This window comes from Drosophila suzukii, chromosome 3 (genome assembly GCF_043229965.1).
Source record: "Drosophila suzukii chromosome 3, CBGP_Dsuzu_IsoJpt1.0, whole genome shotgun sequence".
NCBI lineage: Eukaryota > Metazoa > Arthropoda > Insecta > Diptera > Drosophilidae > Drosophila > Drosophila suzukii.
This window is the reverse complement of record NC_092082.1, coordinates 73,170,533-73,185,232: the sequence shown is the minus strand read 5'-3', so window position 1 is coordinate 73,185,232 and position 14,700 is coordinate 73,170,533. Positions and strand designations below refer to the sequence as shown.

Below are 14,700 nucleotides of genomic sequence, written 5' to 3'. Positions count from 1 at the left end.
GACGTCAGAAGCGCTTATAGTATTAACCTGCGCCACCTGTGCAACCCTGCACCATTCCGTAACCGCTTCAAACAGAAATACAAGTCCCCATAACCATGTCCAGCGGATTCGCGCGAAGCAGCTACAAATTGTTCGTGGGCAACCTTCCCTGGACGATCGGCAGCAAAGAGCTGCGGACCTACTTCTCGAAATACGGGCACGTGGCCAACGCGGAGGTGGTCTTCGACCGGCAACTGGGCCTTTCCAAGCACTACGGATTCGTGGTGTTCAGCCAGCGGGATGCTTTCAACAGCGCCAGCAACCAGAACACCCACTTCCTGGAGGGCAGAGTGCTCAACGTACAGCGCGCCAATGAAAGTCCCCAAGCATAATAGATTACAATTGTATTGATTTACTGGTTATACCGAACAAGGGGCAGGAGAGGTGGAACAGTTTAGTTTTGTACTTAAATGAATGGAGCATTTGCTTTAGGACTCGACATCTTCGTTTCATTTCTTGGGCAGGTAAAACTTGGAGTTGGTGCCGACCACTTCCGCCACATTGGTGTGACCCAGCTTGGTGACTAGCGCCGACAGCTCCGCCTTGATGTCGTCCACGAGAGCGGGTCCCTCGTACACCAAAGCCGTGTAGACCTGGACGTAGGAGGCCCCAGCCTCGATCTTCTCGTAGGCATCATAGCCGGAGGCAACGCCGCCGACTCCAATAATGGGTATCTTGCCTTCGGTGAACTGGTACATCTGGGCAATCATCTCCGTGGAGCGGGCCTTGAGTGGTGGGCCACTCAATCCGCCTGCTTCCTCGGCCAACTTGCTGGACCCGATCTGATCCCGCGACACCGTGGTGTTGGACACAATCAGACCATCCACGCGGCTCTTCTTGCGCTTGATCACCCAAACGATGTCCTTCATATCGTCCTCGGACACATCGGGCGAGAGTTTCAAGAAGATGGGCACATTCTTGTTCTTGTCCAGGGTGGATCTGGTCTCGTTGACCGCCTCCAAAAGCTCCCGCAGCCTCTCCTTGCTCTGCATGTCCCGCAGGCCCTTGGTATTTGGACTGCTCACATTAATGACCAGGTAATCCGCCACGGGTCCGAAGACCCGCACTCCCTGTACGTAATCCGCTATCGGGCTCATGGTGCTCTTGTTCCGGCCGAGATTGACACCCACGACGCCGTTGAAGTTCTCCTTGCTCCGGAGTAGGCGCAGCCTTTGGAGCACCGCCTGGTGACCCTCGCTGTTGAAGCCGTACCGATTGATGATGGCCTTGTCGTCTGCCAGCCGGAAAACCCGCGGCTTGGGGTTGCCCTCCTGGGCGGCTGGGGTGACAGTGCCGACCTCAATGAAGCCGAATCCCAGATCCTGCAGGCCGTCCACCGCCTCGGCGTTCTTATCGAATCCCGCGGCAATGCCAATCGGATTGCTCAGCATCCGGCCAAAGAACGGGGTGTGCAGATTCTGGTCATCCTGGTACTGGGACACCGGACACAGGCGGTACTTGCAGGCCATCACGGCCAGCTGGTGACTGGTTTCCGCCGGAAGAAGCCGCAATGCTGGCATAACGAAAGTGCGGAACACCTGGTCTTGCTTCTTGTACGCCGTAATGCCCGCAACCAAGGCGGCAGCTCCAACCGTAACGATTCCCAGCGACCGGAGACGACCCTGTGGGAGGAGTACATTCAAAATCGGAAGCTATTTAAGTCGTACTTTACTTACAATTCTCCGCGTTGCGTTTCTCGCATTCTTCAAGTGATCTTGATCCATGACGACTATCGCCGATTATCGATTGCGGCCGATTAAGCAGAGAACTAACAGGTTTCGCGGAGTGTTAAAAAATAAGTAAAAAAGTATGTATGTATGGATTGTAATAGACTTCTAAAATAAATTCAATTTGGGAGAAAGAAAGTCGTATCATTTTGATAGAAAATTCATGTGAGGCTGTACTTGATTACGTGTTACAATTTTTATGAGCAAGACATTTTCTTTCGGTGCATTAAATTAAACCCCTTTCGCTCGCAGCCCCTGCCGCACATTTATCGATAACCATCGCTGGCCATTTAGTGTCATAACTAAAGATTGAGTCAGTTTGTTATGGCCAGCTGAAATTTGGGAAAACTTTCGATTTTAACCGCAGATTTGGAAACCCTGGGCAACCATGAAGGGCGGAACCTTCCGCAACACCCAGTGGGATCCCACGCTGCTATCGGCACAGATCGTATCGATGCAGTTCTGCGTGTACTTCACCCTCGGCCTGCTCGTCTTCGTGGCCAACAAGTTGTCCGGAGATAACTACAGTCTGGATCACTTGTTCGAGTACCATGTATGCTATTTAGGGTCCAGACCCTACAAACAATATTCCTAACAGCCTACCAACTCTTGATATATTTGCACTTCCAGGAGATACACATCTACGATTTGGGAGGCAGGCTGGTGATCTGCGCCTTCGTCTTAAATGCTTTCCTGGCCTCCCTGGCACTGTGGTGCATCGTGAGACGAGCCAAGCTCTGTCTGGACTTCAGGTGGGCATCTCGAAAGGATTCCAAGGAATTCTTATGATGCATACATCCAAATACTGTTAGGAGTTGTGAGGAATAAACGACGATTTGACTTATCAGTTGCTGATTTAGGACATCAATTATTGACTACCACTACCAACAGGAATGACGCAAAACTAGATTCTGAACACCATTTTATTTAGCTTTATTATTCAGATTGCTTTAATGAAAGCTAAAATATGTCTTTCTTACCCGTACGATTTTAATGAATTTATAAGATACAATTTCAAACTTCAATTTTTAATCTGCCACATTTAACCACTATCCCAATTTTTCCGTAGTTGCACCTTCCACGTCCTGCATTTGCTCATCTGCTGGTGGTACAACCGCTCCTTTCCCGCAAACGCATCCTGGTGGCTGCTCAACGTCATCACAGGCACGATAATGTGCATAGGCGGCGAATTCCTCTGCCTGCAGACCGAAATGAAGGAGATCCCCGTGGGCTATGCGGCCCTCAATCAAAAGTCGGACGTTTGATTCTAATCCACCAACTTGTGATGCCTGCTAGCTTCTCGAACCAGATTCTTTGTACATGTAATTTATTGTTAAACTAGCGTAAGATTACATAGCATATAAACACTATATTGTACTCCTATCAATGTATTATCTGGTAAACGAACGGGGGTCTTTGCCTGAGCTTCAGTTCTGCAGGTACTGCAGATGGCGGCAGGGAGAACTTGATCCCAGAACCGCTGGGATTCCTGGATACAATGGACCAAAATGGCTGCTCGCGCGGCACAAAAATCCAGTAGCTGAAGGCAAGCATGAAAGTGGCGATCAGAGATACCAGGAGGAGAGCGATCCAGCACGAACCGTGTTGTGGCTTCTGCATATTCGATGTGTTTACGAGTTGGGGGCCTGAACTTGACACAGCTGAGATGGGCAAAACAAGCGAAATGCACCGAAAATTTCCGACAGTTCTCCGAAATAATATATGGGGCGTGCCCTTGTCAAGAGCCGATGTTTAAAATGCTAGAGCTTTGCTCTGCAAGCAATTTTATCTGACGAACAACGATCGACAAGCTCCCTTATCGTCCAGAAAACATCGGCAAACTAATCAAGTTTGCCTAATCTAATCTAATTAGGGAGCGGGTACGCAGCCACACGATCGTCACATTTTCAACGCTGTTTACTGCACTTAAATTTACGTTTTCTCCCCTAGATTTGCAGTTTCAATTAGGCTGATTGCTAAAATGTGCACAACACCGGTGACAAAGCTCTCGTTTAAGAAGCTTGTAAAGGGTCACTAACCTAGTCTACGATTCTCAGTTTTTAATTTGTTCTGTAGCTGCAGATCGATCGCACCAGAAGAGTGTGCGAAGGCGACTACTATACATATGTAGCCTCAGAATTCAAAAACTGTTGTGATGGTCCAATCAAAACGAGTGATACAAAAACTAGTTAGAATGCTTACCTAGTCTTGAATTAATTTAATTGGTTTAAGTGAAAAAGCGATAAAGTGAAAATTTTGAAAATTTGAGCTTTTGGGGTGGGGATAAATGCGCAAGTTTTATACCGATGTTGAGAATACGCGTCGAATGACACCTCATTTGTTTAAATCCAAAGCTCTGTTCAAAACATGTTCCAAAAACAAGATTTTTGGGGACTTTCCAACAAGAAAATGTTTGTCTCCTTGTTTGTGGGATTGTATGAATCCTTTTTGGTCTTGGGAACTTTAGAGGTATATCAGGAAGCTCTATATAAAAAACTTTTGTTCTACGACTGAAAAAACCCAATAAATGCTATAGACACGTGTTTTATGTCGCTGAAAATGTCATTTATTATACCAATCATGAGTATTACTGAACTCCCACATTTCATAATTGATTTTTAAAACAAAAACATATTACGTCATATAAAAACAATCATAGAATCGAATTATGGAGTCGAGTCATAGAATCGAATTATGGAGTCGAGTCATAGAATCGAATCATATAGTCGAATCATAGATTTTTATTAAATCTTTAAAAAATCTTAATTCTGATATTTCTAAAAATTGATGACAAAAAATAACAAAAAAACCTGGGTTTTCTTTCATTGCTGTTACCTTAAAATCACCGATTTTATCCATACTTATCCAAGACCCATGCTTTAGTTCAAATCAAACAAAACTAGGCGATCTCTTTTTTCATTTGCTAAATTATTAATTTTAAGTTTAGCAAACTTTGTTTTTTAATTACTTTTTGTTTGTGTTGGTTTCTTGTTTCATATAGTACATTATATCTCGATTTATATATTTGTTAATATATATACCATTATTATTTTTACGTTTTCTTCGTTTAAAATCATCAATTGAAGTTCAAGGATTTGCGCATTCATCGTCTTGATCCGATATCGACAGTATTTATGTCTATATATATTTGTATTTTAAGAATTCCAAGAAAAATGATGTGTGAGAAGTGTAACTTATGGACAAAAATTCAAAATTGTATCAGTTGCTTAAATATTCTTAATATTTGTGGTTGTTTAGCATATTTGTAATATGTATGTTTGCATATTCCTTCAACTACGCGCATCGATTCCATAAAATATAAGGATGGGAGGATGGGAAGGGGCCTGGGATTTTGGGCTGGCTATACATGAATGTAATATACTTTCGCGATGGACTTGCACAATTTCTTATTAATGCTTGCTCCTGGTTTTTGAGGTTGTGAGAGAGAGGAGAAAATTGCTAAACGAGGGTGGAGGGTGCATCTGTGTATCTTTTCTGTATTTTCGTGTTTCGTGTTGCGCTGCGCACAGACAGTTTCTCTTTCACATTTGCTGTTCCTATATAGTATACGTGTGTGCACATACATATATAGTTGTTATCGACTTTGTATTTATCTCCGTTTGGTTAGTTGCGAAAGTGGCTACGATGCGACTGCTGATGCTGCTGGCCCAGGACCTTTGCCTGAAGCTGAGGCCTTGCTCATTGACCCCACCAGTCGGGTGCGTTGCTCGAGTGTGCGGCACTTCCGCCGTAGGAGCCGCCATAGGAGCCACCACCGGCGCCGCCGCCATAGTATCCACCGCCTCCCGAGTTGCCACCTAAAGGGGAAAACCATAGCTTAGTACCTTTCGCTCCAATATAATAACTTCTGATGGATGAATCCACACTCACCAAACTTACCGTACGAGTTTCCGTTGCTGCGATAGCTGCCTCCGCCGCCTCCCGATCCAGAGCCACTGCTGCGGGGTGGGGGTCCACTGCGTCCGCCACCGCCTCCGCCGCCAGAACTCTGACGGTAATCCCTTGATCCGAAGCCACCGCCGTACCGTCCGCCGCCTCCTCGTCCTGCCCTCTTGGCGCCGCTGTGGCCGCGATCCGAGCTCATATCCTCCATGAAACTAGGGATCTCCTGCTTGGTCTCGATCAGCAGCTCCAAAAGATCGGAGCAAATGTTGCGGTTCTTCTCGTTGAAGAATGAGGTGGCCACACCGAGGTTACCCATGCGACCGGTACGTCCGATACGATGGACATACTCCTCCACATCCGAGGGCAGGTCAAAGTTGATAACGTGCTTCACGTGCGGAATGTCCAGGCCACGAGCGGCCACAGCGGTGGCCACCAGGATCGGGCAGTCGCCCGAGCGGAAGCAGCGCAGCGCCTCCTCGCGCTCCTTTTGTGTGCGATCACCGTGGATGCTGGTCACGGGATGGTTGCATTGGTACAGGAACTCCTCCAGCGAGTCTGCACCCTTCTTCGTCTCCACAAAGATCAGCGTCAGGCTCTCTTTGGTGTACTCAGGACCGTCTCGAATGGACGAGAGCAGATCGAGGAGATACGAACGCTTATCGGGTTCATATACCCACAGGATCGTCTGCGTGATATTCTCGGAGGTGGAGCCCACACGACCCACGGCCAAAAAGATGTAGTTGCTGAGGAAATCGCTGGCCAACTCCTGGATCTGCTTGGGGAATGTGGCCGAGAACATAAGCGTCTGGCGCTGCCCGGTTGGCGGCATGTTCAACTGCTCGACGATGCGACGGATTTGAGGCTCGAAACCCATGTCCAACATACGATCAGCCTCGTCCAGGACAAGGAACCGAATATTTTCCAGTCCCACCTTGCCGCGCGTAATCATATCCTCCAGGCGACCTGGAGTAGCCACAATCAGGTGGCATCCGCGGTCCAACTCGCGCATTTGCTCGCTGGTGTTGTTGCCGCCATACAGCACGGCCGGACGCATCCGGGAGCGGTAGGCGAACTTCTTGGCCTCCTCGAAGATCTGGGTGGCCAGCTCGCGGGTCGGTGCCAGCACCAGACCCAGCGGATACTGCTTGCGCCGGCTATACTGCCGGTTGCTCTGCGGCGGTGCCACATGGCCGAGCTCGTACATCTGGTTGAGAATCGGCACCAAGAAGGCGGCCGTCTTGCCGGATCCGGTCTGGGCGCATGCCATCAGATCACGGCCATTGATTATAATCGGAATGGCGTGCTTCTGCACCGGTGTCGGTTTGTCATAACGTGCTAGGGCCACGTTGTTGCGGATAATCTCCGTCAGCTGCACATCATCGAACGATGTGATGTTCGGGGGCACATTCTGGCCCGTCGCCTCCACGGGTATATCCTCGTATTTGTCAAAATTGATACCCGTATTGCCCACGCCGAACAGCTCCACCTCCAGGCGCTCGTCTCGGGCGCCCAGCTTTGTGTAGTCGACGTTGCCGCCGCCGCCTTCCTTCCAGCGACTGTTGTAGCCGCCGCCGCCGCCGCCGCCGCCTCCGCGCTCTCCGCGGTTGCTGTAGCTTCTGTTGCCGCCGCCGCCGGGCTGACCTCCCTCTCCGCCATCGAAACCGGCCGGACGCTCCGGCTCCTGCCAGCGATCGTTGCGCGGCTGCTGCTGCTGCTGCTGCGGCTGTGCCTGGCCATCCTCGGCGGGTTGCTCGTCGAGGGCGTTACCGCTTCCACCGCCACCGCCGCGGTACGACGGACCACGTCCGAAGTTGCGTCCACCTCCGCCTCCGCCGCTGCGATTCCAGTCACCGCCGCGACGTGAGTCGAATTCACCACCTGCAAGATATTTAAAGTTTTATGTGAATGTTCTTGGTATAAAATAAAATATAGATTTCATTTGGATTACAGAAACTTAAGAAATTCGAGGTAAGCTTAAAGGGCACTAATTGAAAGCGAAAAATATGTATGTACACTATTCTTATCTTCTGCATTGTTATCATGATATACATTTATATAAAATAATTACTTTTTATCTGCGGGAATCAATCATTTTACTTCCGATTTCCTTATATCTTGGTCTTTTAGAACTCACCGTTGTAGTTGTCCTCGAAGCGACCTCCTCCTCCACGTCGTCCACCGCCGCCGCCGCCGCTTCCAAAACTTCCGTAGTCGCCGCTCTGGCGATTAAAGCCACGACCTCCACCACCGCCGCCCCTGCGGAATTCACCTCCGCCGCGCGACTGCTGCGGATCCCTGCTCTCCTGGCGCGAATTCCCGGATCTCGACTCGAAGCCCTGGCCTTGTCCTTGGCCCTGGCTCTCTGCGTCCGCTGCGTTGTTGTTGCCACCACCTCCACGAAGGTGCGGGGGCACATACACACCACCGGTGATCGAGTTAGTGGAAGTCTTGCTTGTTATGGGGCCGCTGTAGTCAGCAGAGCCGCCATTCAAGTCCAGACCAGCAACCTGCAAGATACAAAGAGGAAATCGTTAGTAACTAGAAACTCCACAAAGGTAAAGTTTTATGGGAACATTAAAGATCCTACTCCCGTTTATTGAGAGCCAACAGAATTTTTTTAGGATCTGCTTCAAAAAATAATATTTTTGTCAAAAAAAAAAATAATCATTTATATTCCTATTTTTAATCTTATTTAAAAAAAATAAAAAAAAAATATCTATCACTCGGCTACATTTAAATCTTGTGGTTTCTATAATCCATGATATATATAAATTCCCTTTGGTTTTACAATCTATTTAATAGGTATTGATGAATCACCAGCTTTAAGTTTGTTCTTGCATTGTTTTTGCAAAATCCAATAAATGGAACAAAGTGCATTTTGAGATAAGAATAAACCCACACACCAAAACTAAGCTTTAAAAGTAATCTGTGCGCTGCTGAAGCCAATAAAAAGTTAACAAAATTAAAATAAAGTACATATGATTTTACTGATTAACATTAAATTTCTGTGGTTAATAACCAAAATAAGTTGTTTTGATTTTATTTTGGCGCCACCTGTTCCAGTTTTCAAGTTCAATGGTTGGAACACTTCCCAGGGGAAATCTACTCCAGAACTTCCAAAATTTCTCGGATCCCCCTTAGCAACATGTGCTATTTACCGCTGCCTCTTTCCAGGCCAACGTGTATATATACATACGTGCAAATCTCTGGAATACAACAAAGATGGAGAGGCGCAACTAGTTTAAAGCTTTGAATTTCATTTTCGCCTCTCTCTGTAAGCATCTCTCTCGCACTCACTGACAGCCCATTACACAAAGAGCGACCGCCTAGCAACACAACAAAAACAACACGTGAGCGGGCCACCCACACATGAGTAAATAAATCGCAGCCGTAGTGGTAGAACATTAAGCCCGGTTGTGGAACCCAAATGAAAACAATGTGGAACGCGTTGGAAGAACATTCCACAAAAATATTATTATTATTATATTATTAATTAATAAAGTATTTATTTAAAATTAAGTAAATTTACCGCCATCGAATTTTTCAACATGACAAATTATGCCGGTAAATGTACATTAAAACTAATTTTAATTACTTGTATTGTTTGTAAAAGAAAGCTAAAAACAAATCGGAATAACAGACAAAACTTCATAAAGATGAATGTACCTATAATATAATATTTTTATGGCGAGTCAACAAACGCCTAGATCATTGCCCCCAGACTGACTTTAATGGTAATTCATTGTCTAATTGGGGGGAAACCCCCGATATTTAATTTGATTGTAATAATGACCTACAAGGCTAAGGCAAACATTAAGATTGCATTAACTAAATATAGGAATACTTCACTCATATTTTTACTATTATTAAATTTAGTAATTAGGAAGTTAAATTAACTTTAATTTTAATAAAATTGCATCACATTTATATTTTAGTTGAATCGTATTAAGTACAAGATACACTTCTATAGTTTTATAAAATATCTTTTATCAAGGACTTACTTTTAAGGACAAACAACCACTTGTGAAATTGGTGTAGATTAGACTGTTTTGTTTTTTGCCAAATCACCCTTGAAATTAATCAGCAGATCGCCAACCCCTGACAACCCTGTTTACAACAGCTTCCACATGTGTGCGGGAGCGAGAAAGCGCGAGGTATGACACACACACACACGGTCAGCCTTAGAACAGCGGCACTGCTCGCACACGCACACAGACACGGGAGGCCGAGTGGAAACTTTCATATGTATATAATATACAAGTCAAATTGGAGGCAAGCGAGCAAAAATTGTACAAAAGAAATTACAAATTGGAATGACGAAGACGAGCCCAGACGCACACATGCACGCACACAATCGCCACGGACACGATTCACCGTTGTAAAAGAGCGATAGAGACATTAGTGTGTTATGAAATCAATAAATTTCTAGCCGAACTTTTTCCCCAATAGCCGCATGAGCATCGCTCACACACACGCACGCAATTACTCACTCACCCACCGTGTGTGCATGTACATACATATGTATGCATGCATATATGTACTTTTCTTATATAGAAGATGGTATTTTCACCCAGTTAAAAACTCTACTTACTTGCTGCTCTAGACCTGTGCCATTTTGGTTAATAGCATTACTCATATTATCCTCCAATCAGTTGCTTTTTTTTTCTTGCTTTCCGTTTAGGAAAATTTTGCAATGGTTACGCTTCGGTTTTTTTTTTAGGGTGCACACTTGCAATTTGCGACAAAAAAATGTATACGATCGTTGTGTTGGTGTTGCACTTTGTGTCTATACGTTTTTCCTTAGTTTTTCCGACAAAACTTCTTACGTTCCACAAGCTACTGCGTTCTCGTGTGAAATTTCAGGGGTCTGTACTTGAATTTTTTTCGGTTCTTTTGTTCCTCGCACACAATTCCCTATGTACTGCTTGAAACTGAGACGTTTCCGTATCGGATTTGGCTGGCCTGCTTGTGCCAACAATTACAATTACAAGCGCTATGGGCTTGGAAAATGCTGCTTTTCCGACGAGTTCACGTTTTTTTCCGCTTTCAGACGCGTGTCTAAAAAATAGGGTTGTTAAAACGGTTGTATCGATGAAATATCGGCTTACGCACTAGGGATAGCAGGGACTCGATCCTGGGTTTGCGACTTCGCTGGGATAGCGGAGACACGGTCTTGGGCGTTGCCAGATCGCTGCGCCAACTTCGCGGTCTTTGACTATCGAGCTCAAGTTGAATTTCGGCCGCATTCGCTTTTTTGGGACGTCGTCGATCTCTTTTGGGCTATTGATTTTTTTTGAATGGAAGAGAACTGAGGCTGGGCAGTTGAAATTTTGTAACAATTAGGCCAAAAATTGTTGTGTTTATGTTTAGGGGTAGTTGTTTTACAAAGCGTCAGTCGCTCTCCCCATTTCTCAGTTTGAAGCAAAAGGCAAGGAAATTGACATTGAATTTGGGATTTTAAATATATATAAAATATCTTTTTTGATAATTTATTCTTTTTCCCTCCTAAGATACATAAATAAAATCAACAACTTTTTGAATTCTCGAACTCTCGAATATATTCATGCACTCTCGTATTTAGAATATACATATCGTGGGTGTACATGTTTATATAGAATAAATGCTTTTGGTATTGGCCTTAGCTTGAGATTAGATAGTGGAACAATAAATATGGCTATATAGTATCGTATATATATAATAATGCCCGATCTTCTAGCCCTTGAGCAGGCAGCGGGAGTAGAATTCCCGGTCGATGGCGTCGTTTGGAATGTAAGAGCTCCACTTGAAGATCAGCGCCAGCGTATCCCCGGCGGCCATGTGGTCCAGTGCGATGTTGAGGAAGCAGTTCCAGTTGTAGAAGAAGTGTCGCCCCAGTTGCTCCTGTTCCACGCCAGAGATGCACTCACAATTTGCGCAAATAAGCTTTCCCCGTTGGAGTTCAACGAACTGCTCAAAGCAGCGACCCCAGGCTCCAACGCTCAGTTGCTTGCCAACATCTGCCAGAAGTTCCGGCAGTCCGTAGTTGAGAACGATGGCCACCACCTTGGTGAGGTTCTGTTCGGCTAGGTAAAATTTAGCTAGGACATCTAGTAGAGCCGGAACACACTGCACCACATCGAAGCACTTGACCTGTTCGCCGCGGGACCAGAAATATCGCAGAAGCACGGCTCCAAGTTCATGGTACTGACAGGAGGTATCAAAGCGCAGTGGGAACGAGCAATGCTCACACTTTACAATCTCCGCATTTTCGGGCGCATTTAGCAGCACAAATCCCGCGGCTATGTGATCACGCGTGGCATCGTCTACCTCCCAGATCAGCTCCGGATCCAGGTAATCAAAGTACATCTCATAGCAGTTGCGTTGCGCTTCATCCGGCGTATCACCATGCTCCACCATCACCTGGGCCAATTTCTCGAGCAGATTCACCAGCTCCCCCGCTGCATACTCGTCAAACACCCCTCGGTATCGATCGACGCACTGCGTCCGGCTGAATTTAGCGCTCTTGGCGATCAGGTAGAGATTGTAGAGGGTCTTCTCCTCGGGACTGATGCGCGGAGCCTGGGGAAGCGGTTTTTTGCAGCGGCTAACAATCTCCTCCTCCTCGCCTCCGGATTCGTAGCGCGCCTTGATGTCCTTGAACGGCAGAGAACGCTCGCTGGCCGGGATTAGTTCTCTGACCAACTGCTGCTGTTCCTCGGCGAAAATATTGAACTTGTACTTAATGATGTTCTTGCCGAATTTACCAGTTACCGTCAGCAGGGCATCTTTGAAGTGTCCCGACTTGAGCGGCTGTTTCAGGTTGTCGCAGAAGGCGTTCTCCAGAACGTACACTCCTTTTTGTGGCGCTTTCGCTGAGCTTCCGCCGCTTATACTGCGCTCAGTGGTGGCTGAACTTCCTCCCGAACTTTGCGTGTCCAAAGCACTGCCCGTGCACTGTGTTATGGCATCGAAAATCACGGATATATCATTCAGCAGCTCGTACTCCTGTCGCTCGATGAGCAGTTGCTTCAGAGGATTCAGCTGCTTTAGTTCGTAATCCTCGCGAGCCTTGTCCGCAAAGTACCGCACATGCTGGCGAAGTAGATTTGCGCAGGGCAGCAACTTGGACTGCTGTATGAGGGAAACGGCGTGCGATTGCAGCGTCTGCAGCTGGACACTATAAAGTGCGCCAGATTGGGTGAATACGAAGATCTCCGATCCTGACGAGCGGCAGTCGGCTATCCTTTCGAACTGATTGCACCACAGCACAACCGCCGATCGTCGCACATCGAACACATACAGTCCCAGCTCTGTAAAAGCCAACAGAAAGTCCTCGTTCAGCCTTTGGACCTTGGCGAACTGCAGGGTCTGCGGCTGGTAGTCCAGCAGCTCGGCATTGGCGTCCAGTTCGTCTGATCCGCTTCCAGGTCGCTGAATCCTCGCAGGAGCGGTGGCCAGGGCGGACTTGAATTGGTGCGTCTGTATCACCTCACCCTCGAAGTCCACCTCCCAGACGCGACTGCCTGGTCGGGCGCAGTAGATGCGAGATGGCTGCAAAGACTCCTGCGGCGAGACAAAGAAGCAGGCTCCAAAGGCGCCGTCACGCGGGCGATTCCCTATCTGAAAGGAGAAAAATATAAAAGAGTGATTAATGTTATCTATTGGTTAAACATAGAGAGCTGCAAAATCAATAATATATATATTGCACAAAATAACAGCCCAGTAACTCAGTGACTTCTAGGAATTTCCGCTTACATAAGATCACTACGTCGTTGCACTTGAAATGAGTCACCTCATATCACTTTATTTCATCAAGCAGTATAGATCATACGATTTTAGTTTATATTGTGAGTCCCCTTCTCTAAGCTCATGTAGTCTATCAAGTAACTCGTAGAGCAAATCTGAGGGGTTTTCCAGGTGTTAAAAATATTATTATTTTAAGAATTCGCGGGTATGTTGAGGACTTTGACAAAAGTTGTAAAGCTTATTCAAATATAAGGAAAAATCAAACTAAACGATGGAGCATAAATGCGCTGAATAATCTGGGGCTTCCTATTTCCTCTTAAATAATTAGTGCTAAGTGATTTTATTGTATCGAGGACCAACCTGCTTATACTCCTCGTACTCCGTATTGCAAAGAATGCACTTTGTGCAGTTGGACACCAGAAGCAGGGACTCGAAGTCGTCGATCTGGACGATGGGGGAGTCCAGGTAGAGCAGCGGGTGCACGGTCATGTTGAGCAGCAGGCTGTGCCCGATGAATGAGGAGAGCAGAACGAGGCTGACCTGGCCGCGGGAGTCACCATAGTAGAACTGCTTCTCGTCCTGCGTCCAATGGATGCAGCTCACCTGCACGGATTGGTCCAGGTGCGTGAAGATCACCTGCGGCGTCGCCTGGGCGGACAAATTGACGGCGTACACGCAGATAAGCGACCGTTGCGTTGCAAAAGCCACATATTTGCTGTTGGCCGAAATGCTGAGACTGGTGATGGCTCCATGTTTGTTGGGTATCAAGAGCAGGAACTTGCCGTTCCGATTGAACAGGTACAGCGATCCGGAGGAGGCCCCGAAGATGATATAGCTGTCGGAGATGTCGAAGCAGGTGTACTAAGGAGGGGGAGGAGAAAGGGATGAGATTCATCAGTGAGTGGGTGGCTATCAAATTACAGGTGAGATTCGCTTCAACTGGATTGCTCACCTTGATGCGATTGTGGTGTTTCAGCGGCAGCGACAGCGACAGCGAAAAATCAATAAAGTTCGTCAGGCAGTAGGCGTCGGCCATCTTGCGGGTGTTTTATAGTTTCAAATCGTTTGCTGATCACATAGCTTGTTCGTTAATCGGGATTTATTAATTGCCTCACTAATCTCAGGCAATTATTCGCGTTAAAAAACTTGTGTTTTTATCAGCTAGCCAAGCAATTTATGTACACAGCTCGTTGGAACTGTCTGGCAGCTCTGTTAGCGCTGGCAGGTGGTCGATAACAAGTGGTTATATTAATCGGTGTTAAATGTTTAATTTTATTTGTTTTTATTTAGTTTTATGCTCTTA

The 14,700-nt window shown here is 46.5% G+C and overlaps 6 protein-coding genes across 7 annotated transcripts; 2 read left to right on the top strand and 4 right to left on the bottom strand.

The window, feature by feature from the left end:
* The first annotated feature begins 41 nt into the window (after positions 1 to 41).
* Positions 42 to 478, top strand: SLIRP2 (SRA stem-loop interacting RNA binding protein 2). The gene has a single exon (XM_017071727.4). It carries the CDS (start codon positions 96 to 98, stop codon positions 369 to 371), a length of 276 nt encoding a protein of 91 aa, XP_016927216.1. The 5' UTR covers positions 42 to 95; the 3' UTR covers positions 372 to 478.
* Positions 369 to 1,876, bottom strand: Dhod (dihydroorotate dehydrogenase 2). Its single transcript, XM_017071725.4, has 2 exons — positions 1,716 to 1,876; positions 369 to 1,661 (listed from the first exon to the last, which is right to left on the bottom strand). Exons 1-2 carry the CDS (start codon positions 1,761 to 1,763, stop codon positions 489 to 491), a joined length of 1,221 nt encoding a protein of 406 aa, XP_016927214.4. The 5' UTR covers positions 1,764 to 1,876; the 3' UTR covers positions 369 to 488.
* Positions 1,877 to 2,056: 180 nt separating this feature from the next.
* Sys1 (Sys1 golgi trafficking protein) lies at positions 2,057 to 3,143 on the top strand. Its single transcript, XM_036817145.3, has 3 exons — positions 2,057 to 2,319; positions 2,397 to 2,518; positions 2,836 to 3,143. The coding sequence occupies exons 1-3, from the start codon at positions 2,155 to 2,157 to the stop codon at positions 3,029 to 3,031; spliced, it is 483 nt and encodes a 160-aa protein (XP_036673040.2). The 5' UTR covers positions 2,057 to 2,154; the 3' UTR covers positions 3,032 to 3,143.
* On the bottom strand, positions 3,077 to 3,729 carry LOC108007965 (uncharacterized). Its single transcript, XM_017071734.4, has one exon. It carries the CDS (start codon positions 3,384 to 3,386, stop codon positions 3,150 to 3,152), a length of 237 nt encoding a protein of 78 aa, XP_016927223.4. The 5' UTR covers positions 3,387 to 3,729; the 3' UTR covers positions 3,077 to 3,149.
* A 944-nt stretch (positions 3,730 to 4,673) lies between these two features.
* bel (ATP-dependent RNA helicase bel) lies at positions 4,674 to 10,730 on the bottom strand. Of its 2 annotated transcripts, none has more exons than XM_036817036.3 (4): positions 10,264 to 10,730; positions 7,807 to 8,179; positions 5,658 to 7,550; positions 4,674 to 5,584 (listed from the first exon to the last, which is right to left on the bottom strand). In XM_036817036.3, exons 1-4 carry the CDS (start codon positions 10,306 to 10,308, stop codon positions 5,466 to 5,468), a joined length of 2,430 nt encoding a protein of 809 aa, XP_036672931.3. In that variant the 5' UTR covers positions 10,309 to 10,730; the 3' UTR covers positions 4,674 to 5,465. The 2 variants fall into 2 exon arrangements, with proteins under 2 accessions (XP_036672931.3, XP_036672932.3); XM_036817037.3 differs by having other exon boundaries at positions 5,667 to 7,550.
* A 474-nt stretch (positions 10,731 to 11,204) lies between these two features.
* On the bottom strand, positions 11,205 to 14,604 carry p (WD40 repeat domain-containing protein pink). The gene is made up of 3 exons (XM_017071766.4): positions 14,350 to 14,604; positions 13,758 to 14,258; positions 11,205 to 13,271 (listed from the first exon to the last, which is right to left on the bottom strand). Exons 1-3 carry the CDS (start codon positions 14,431 to 14,433, stop codon positions 11,385 to 11,387), a joined length of 2,472 nt encoding a protein of 823 aa, XP_016927255.4. The 5' UTR covers positions 14,434 to 14,604; the 3' UTR covers positions 11,205 to 11,384.
* Positions 14,605 to 14,700: the final 96 nt, after the last annotated feature.

Coding starts and splice junctions, on each gene's coding strand:
- SLIRP2 (XM_017071727.4), top strand. CDS start 96: ATGTCCAGCGGATTCGCGCGAAGCAGCTACAAATTGTTCGTGGGCAAC.
- bel (XM_036817036.3), bottom strand. CDS start 10,308: ATGAGTAATGCTATTAACCAAAATGGCACAGGTCTAGAGCAGCAA. Junction 8,180..10,263: donor GCACAGGTCTAGAGCAGCAA/GTAAGTAGAGTT, acceptor TGTATCTTGCAG/GTTGCTGGTCTGGACTTGAA. Junction 5,585..5,657: donor AAACTCGTACGGTAAGTTTG/GTGAGTGTGGAT, acceptor TTTCCCCTTTAG/GTGGCAACTCGGGAGGCGGT.
- Sys1 (XM_036817145.3), top strand. CDS start 2,155: ATGAAGGGCGGAACCTTCCGCAACACCCAGTGGGATCCCACGCTGCTA. Junction 2,320..2,396: donor ATCACTTGTTCGAGTACCAT/GTATGCTATTTA, acceptor TTGCACTTCCAG/GAGATACACATCTACGATTT. Junction 2,519..2,835: donor AAGCTCTGTCTGGACTTCAG/GTGGGCATCTCG, acceptor ATTTTTCCGTAG/TTGCACCTTCCACGTCCTGC.
- p (XM_017071766.4), bottom strand. CDS start 14,433: ATGGCCGACGCCTACTGCCTGACGAACTTTATTGATTTTTCGCTGTCG. Junction 14,259..14,349: donor AACACCACAATCGCATCAAG/GTGAGCAATCCA, acceptor CCCCCTCCTTAG/TACACCTGCTTCGACATCTC. Junction 13,272..13,757: donor AGTACGAGGAGTATAAGCAG/GTTGGTCCTCGA, acceptor TTCTCCTTTCAG/ATAGGGAATCGCCCGCGTGA.
- Dhod (XM_017071725.4), bottom strand. CDS start 1,763: ATGGATCAAGATCACTTGAAGAATGCGAGAAACGCAACGCGGAGAATT. Junction 1,662..1,715: donor GAAACGCAACGCGGAGAATT/GTAAGTAAAGTA, acceptor CTCCTCCCACAG/GGTCGTCTCCGGTCGCTGGG.
- LOC108007965 (XM_017071734.4), bottom strand. CDS start 3,386: ATGCAGAAGCCACAACACGGTTCGTGCTGGATCGCTCTCCTCCTGGTA.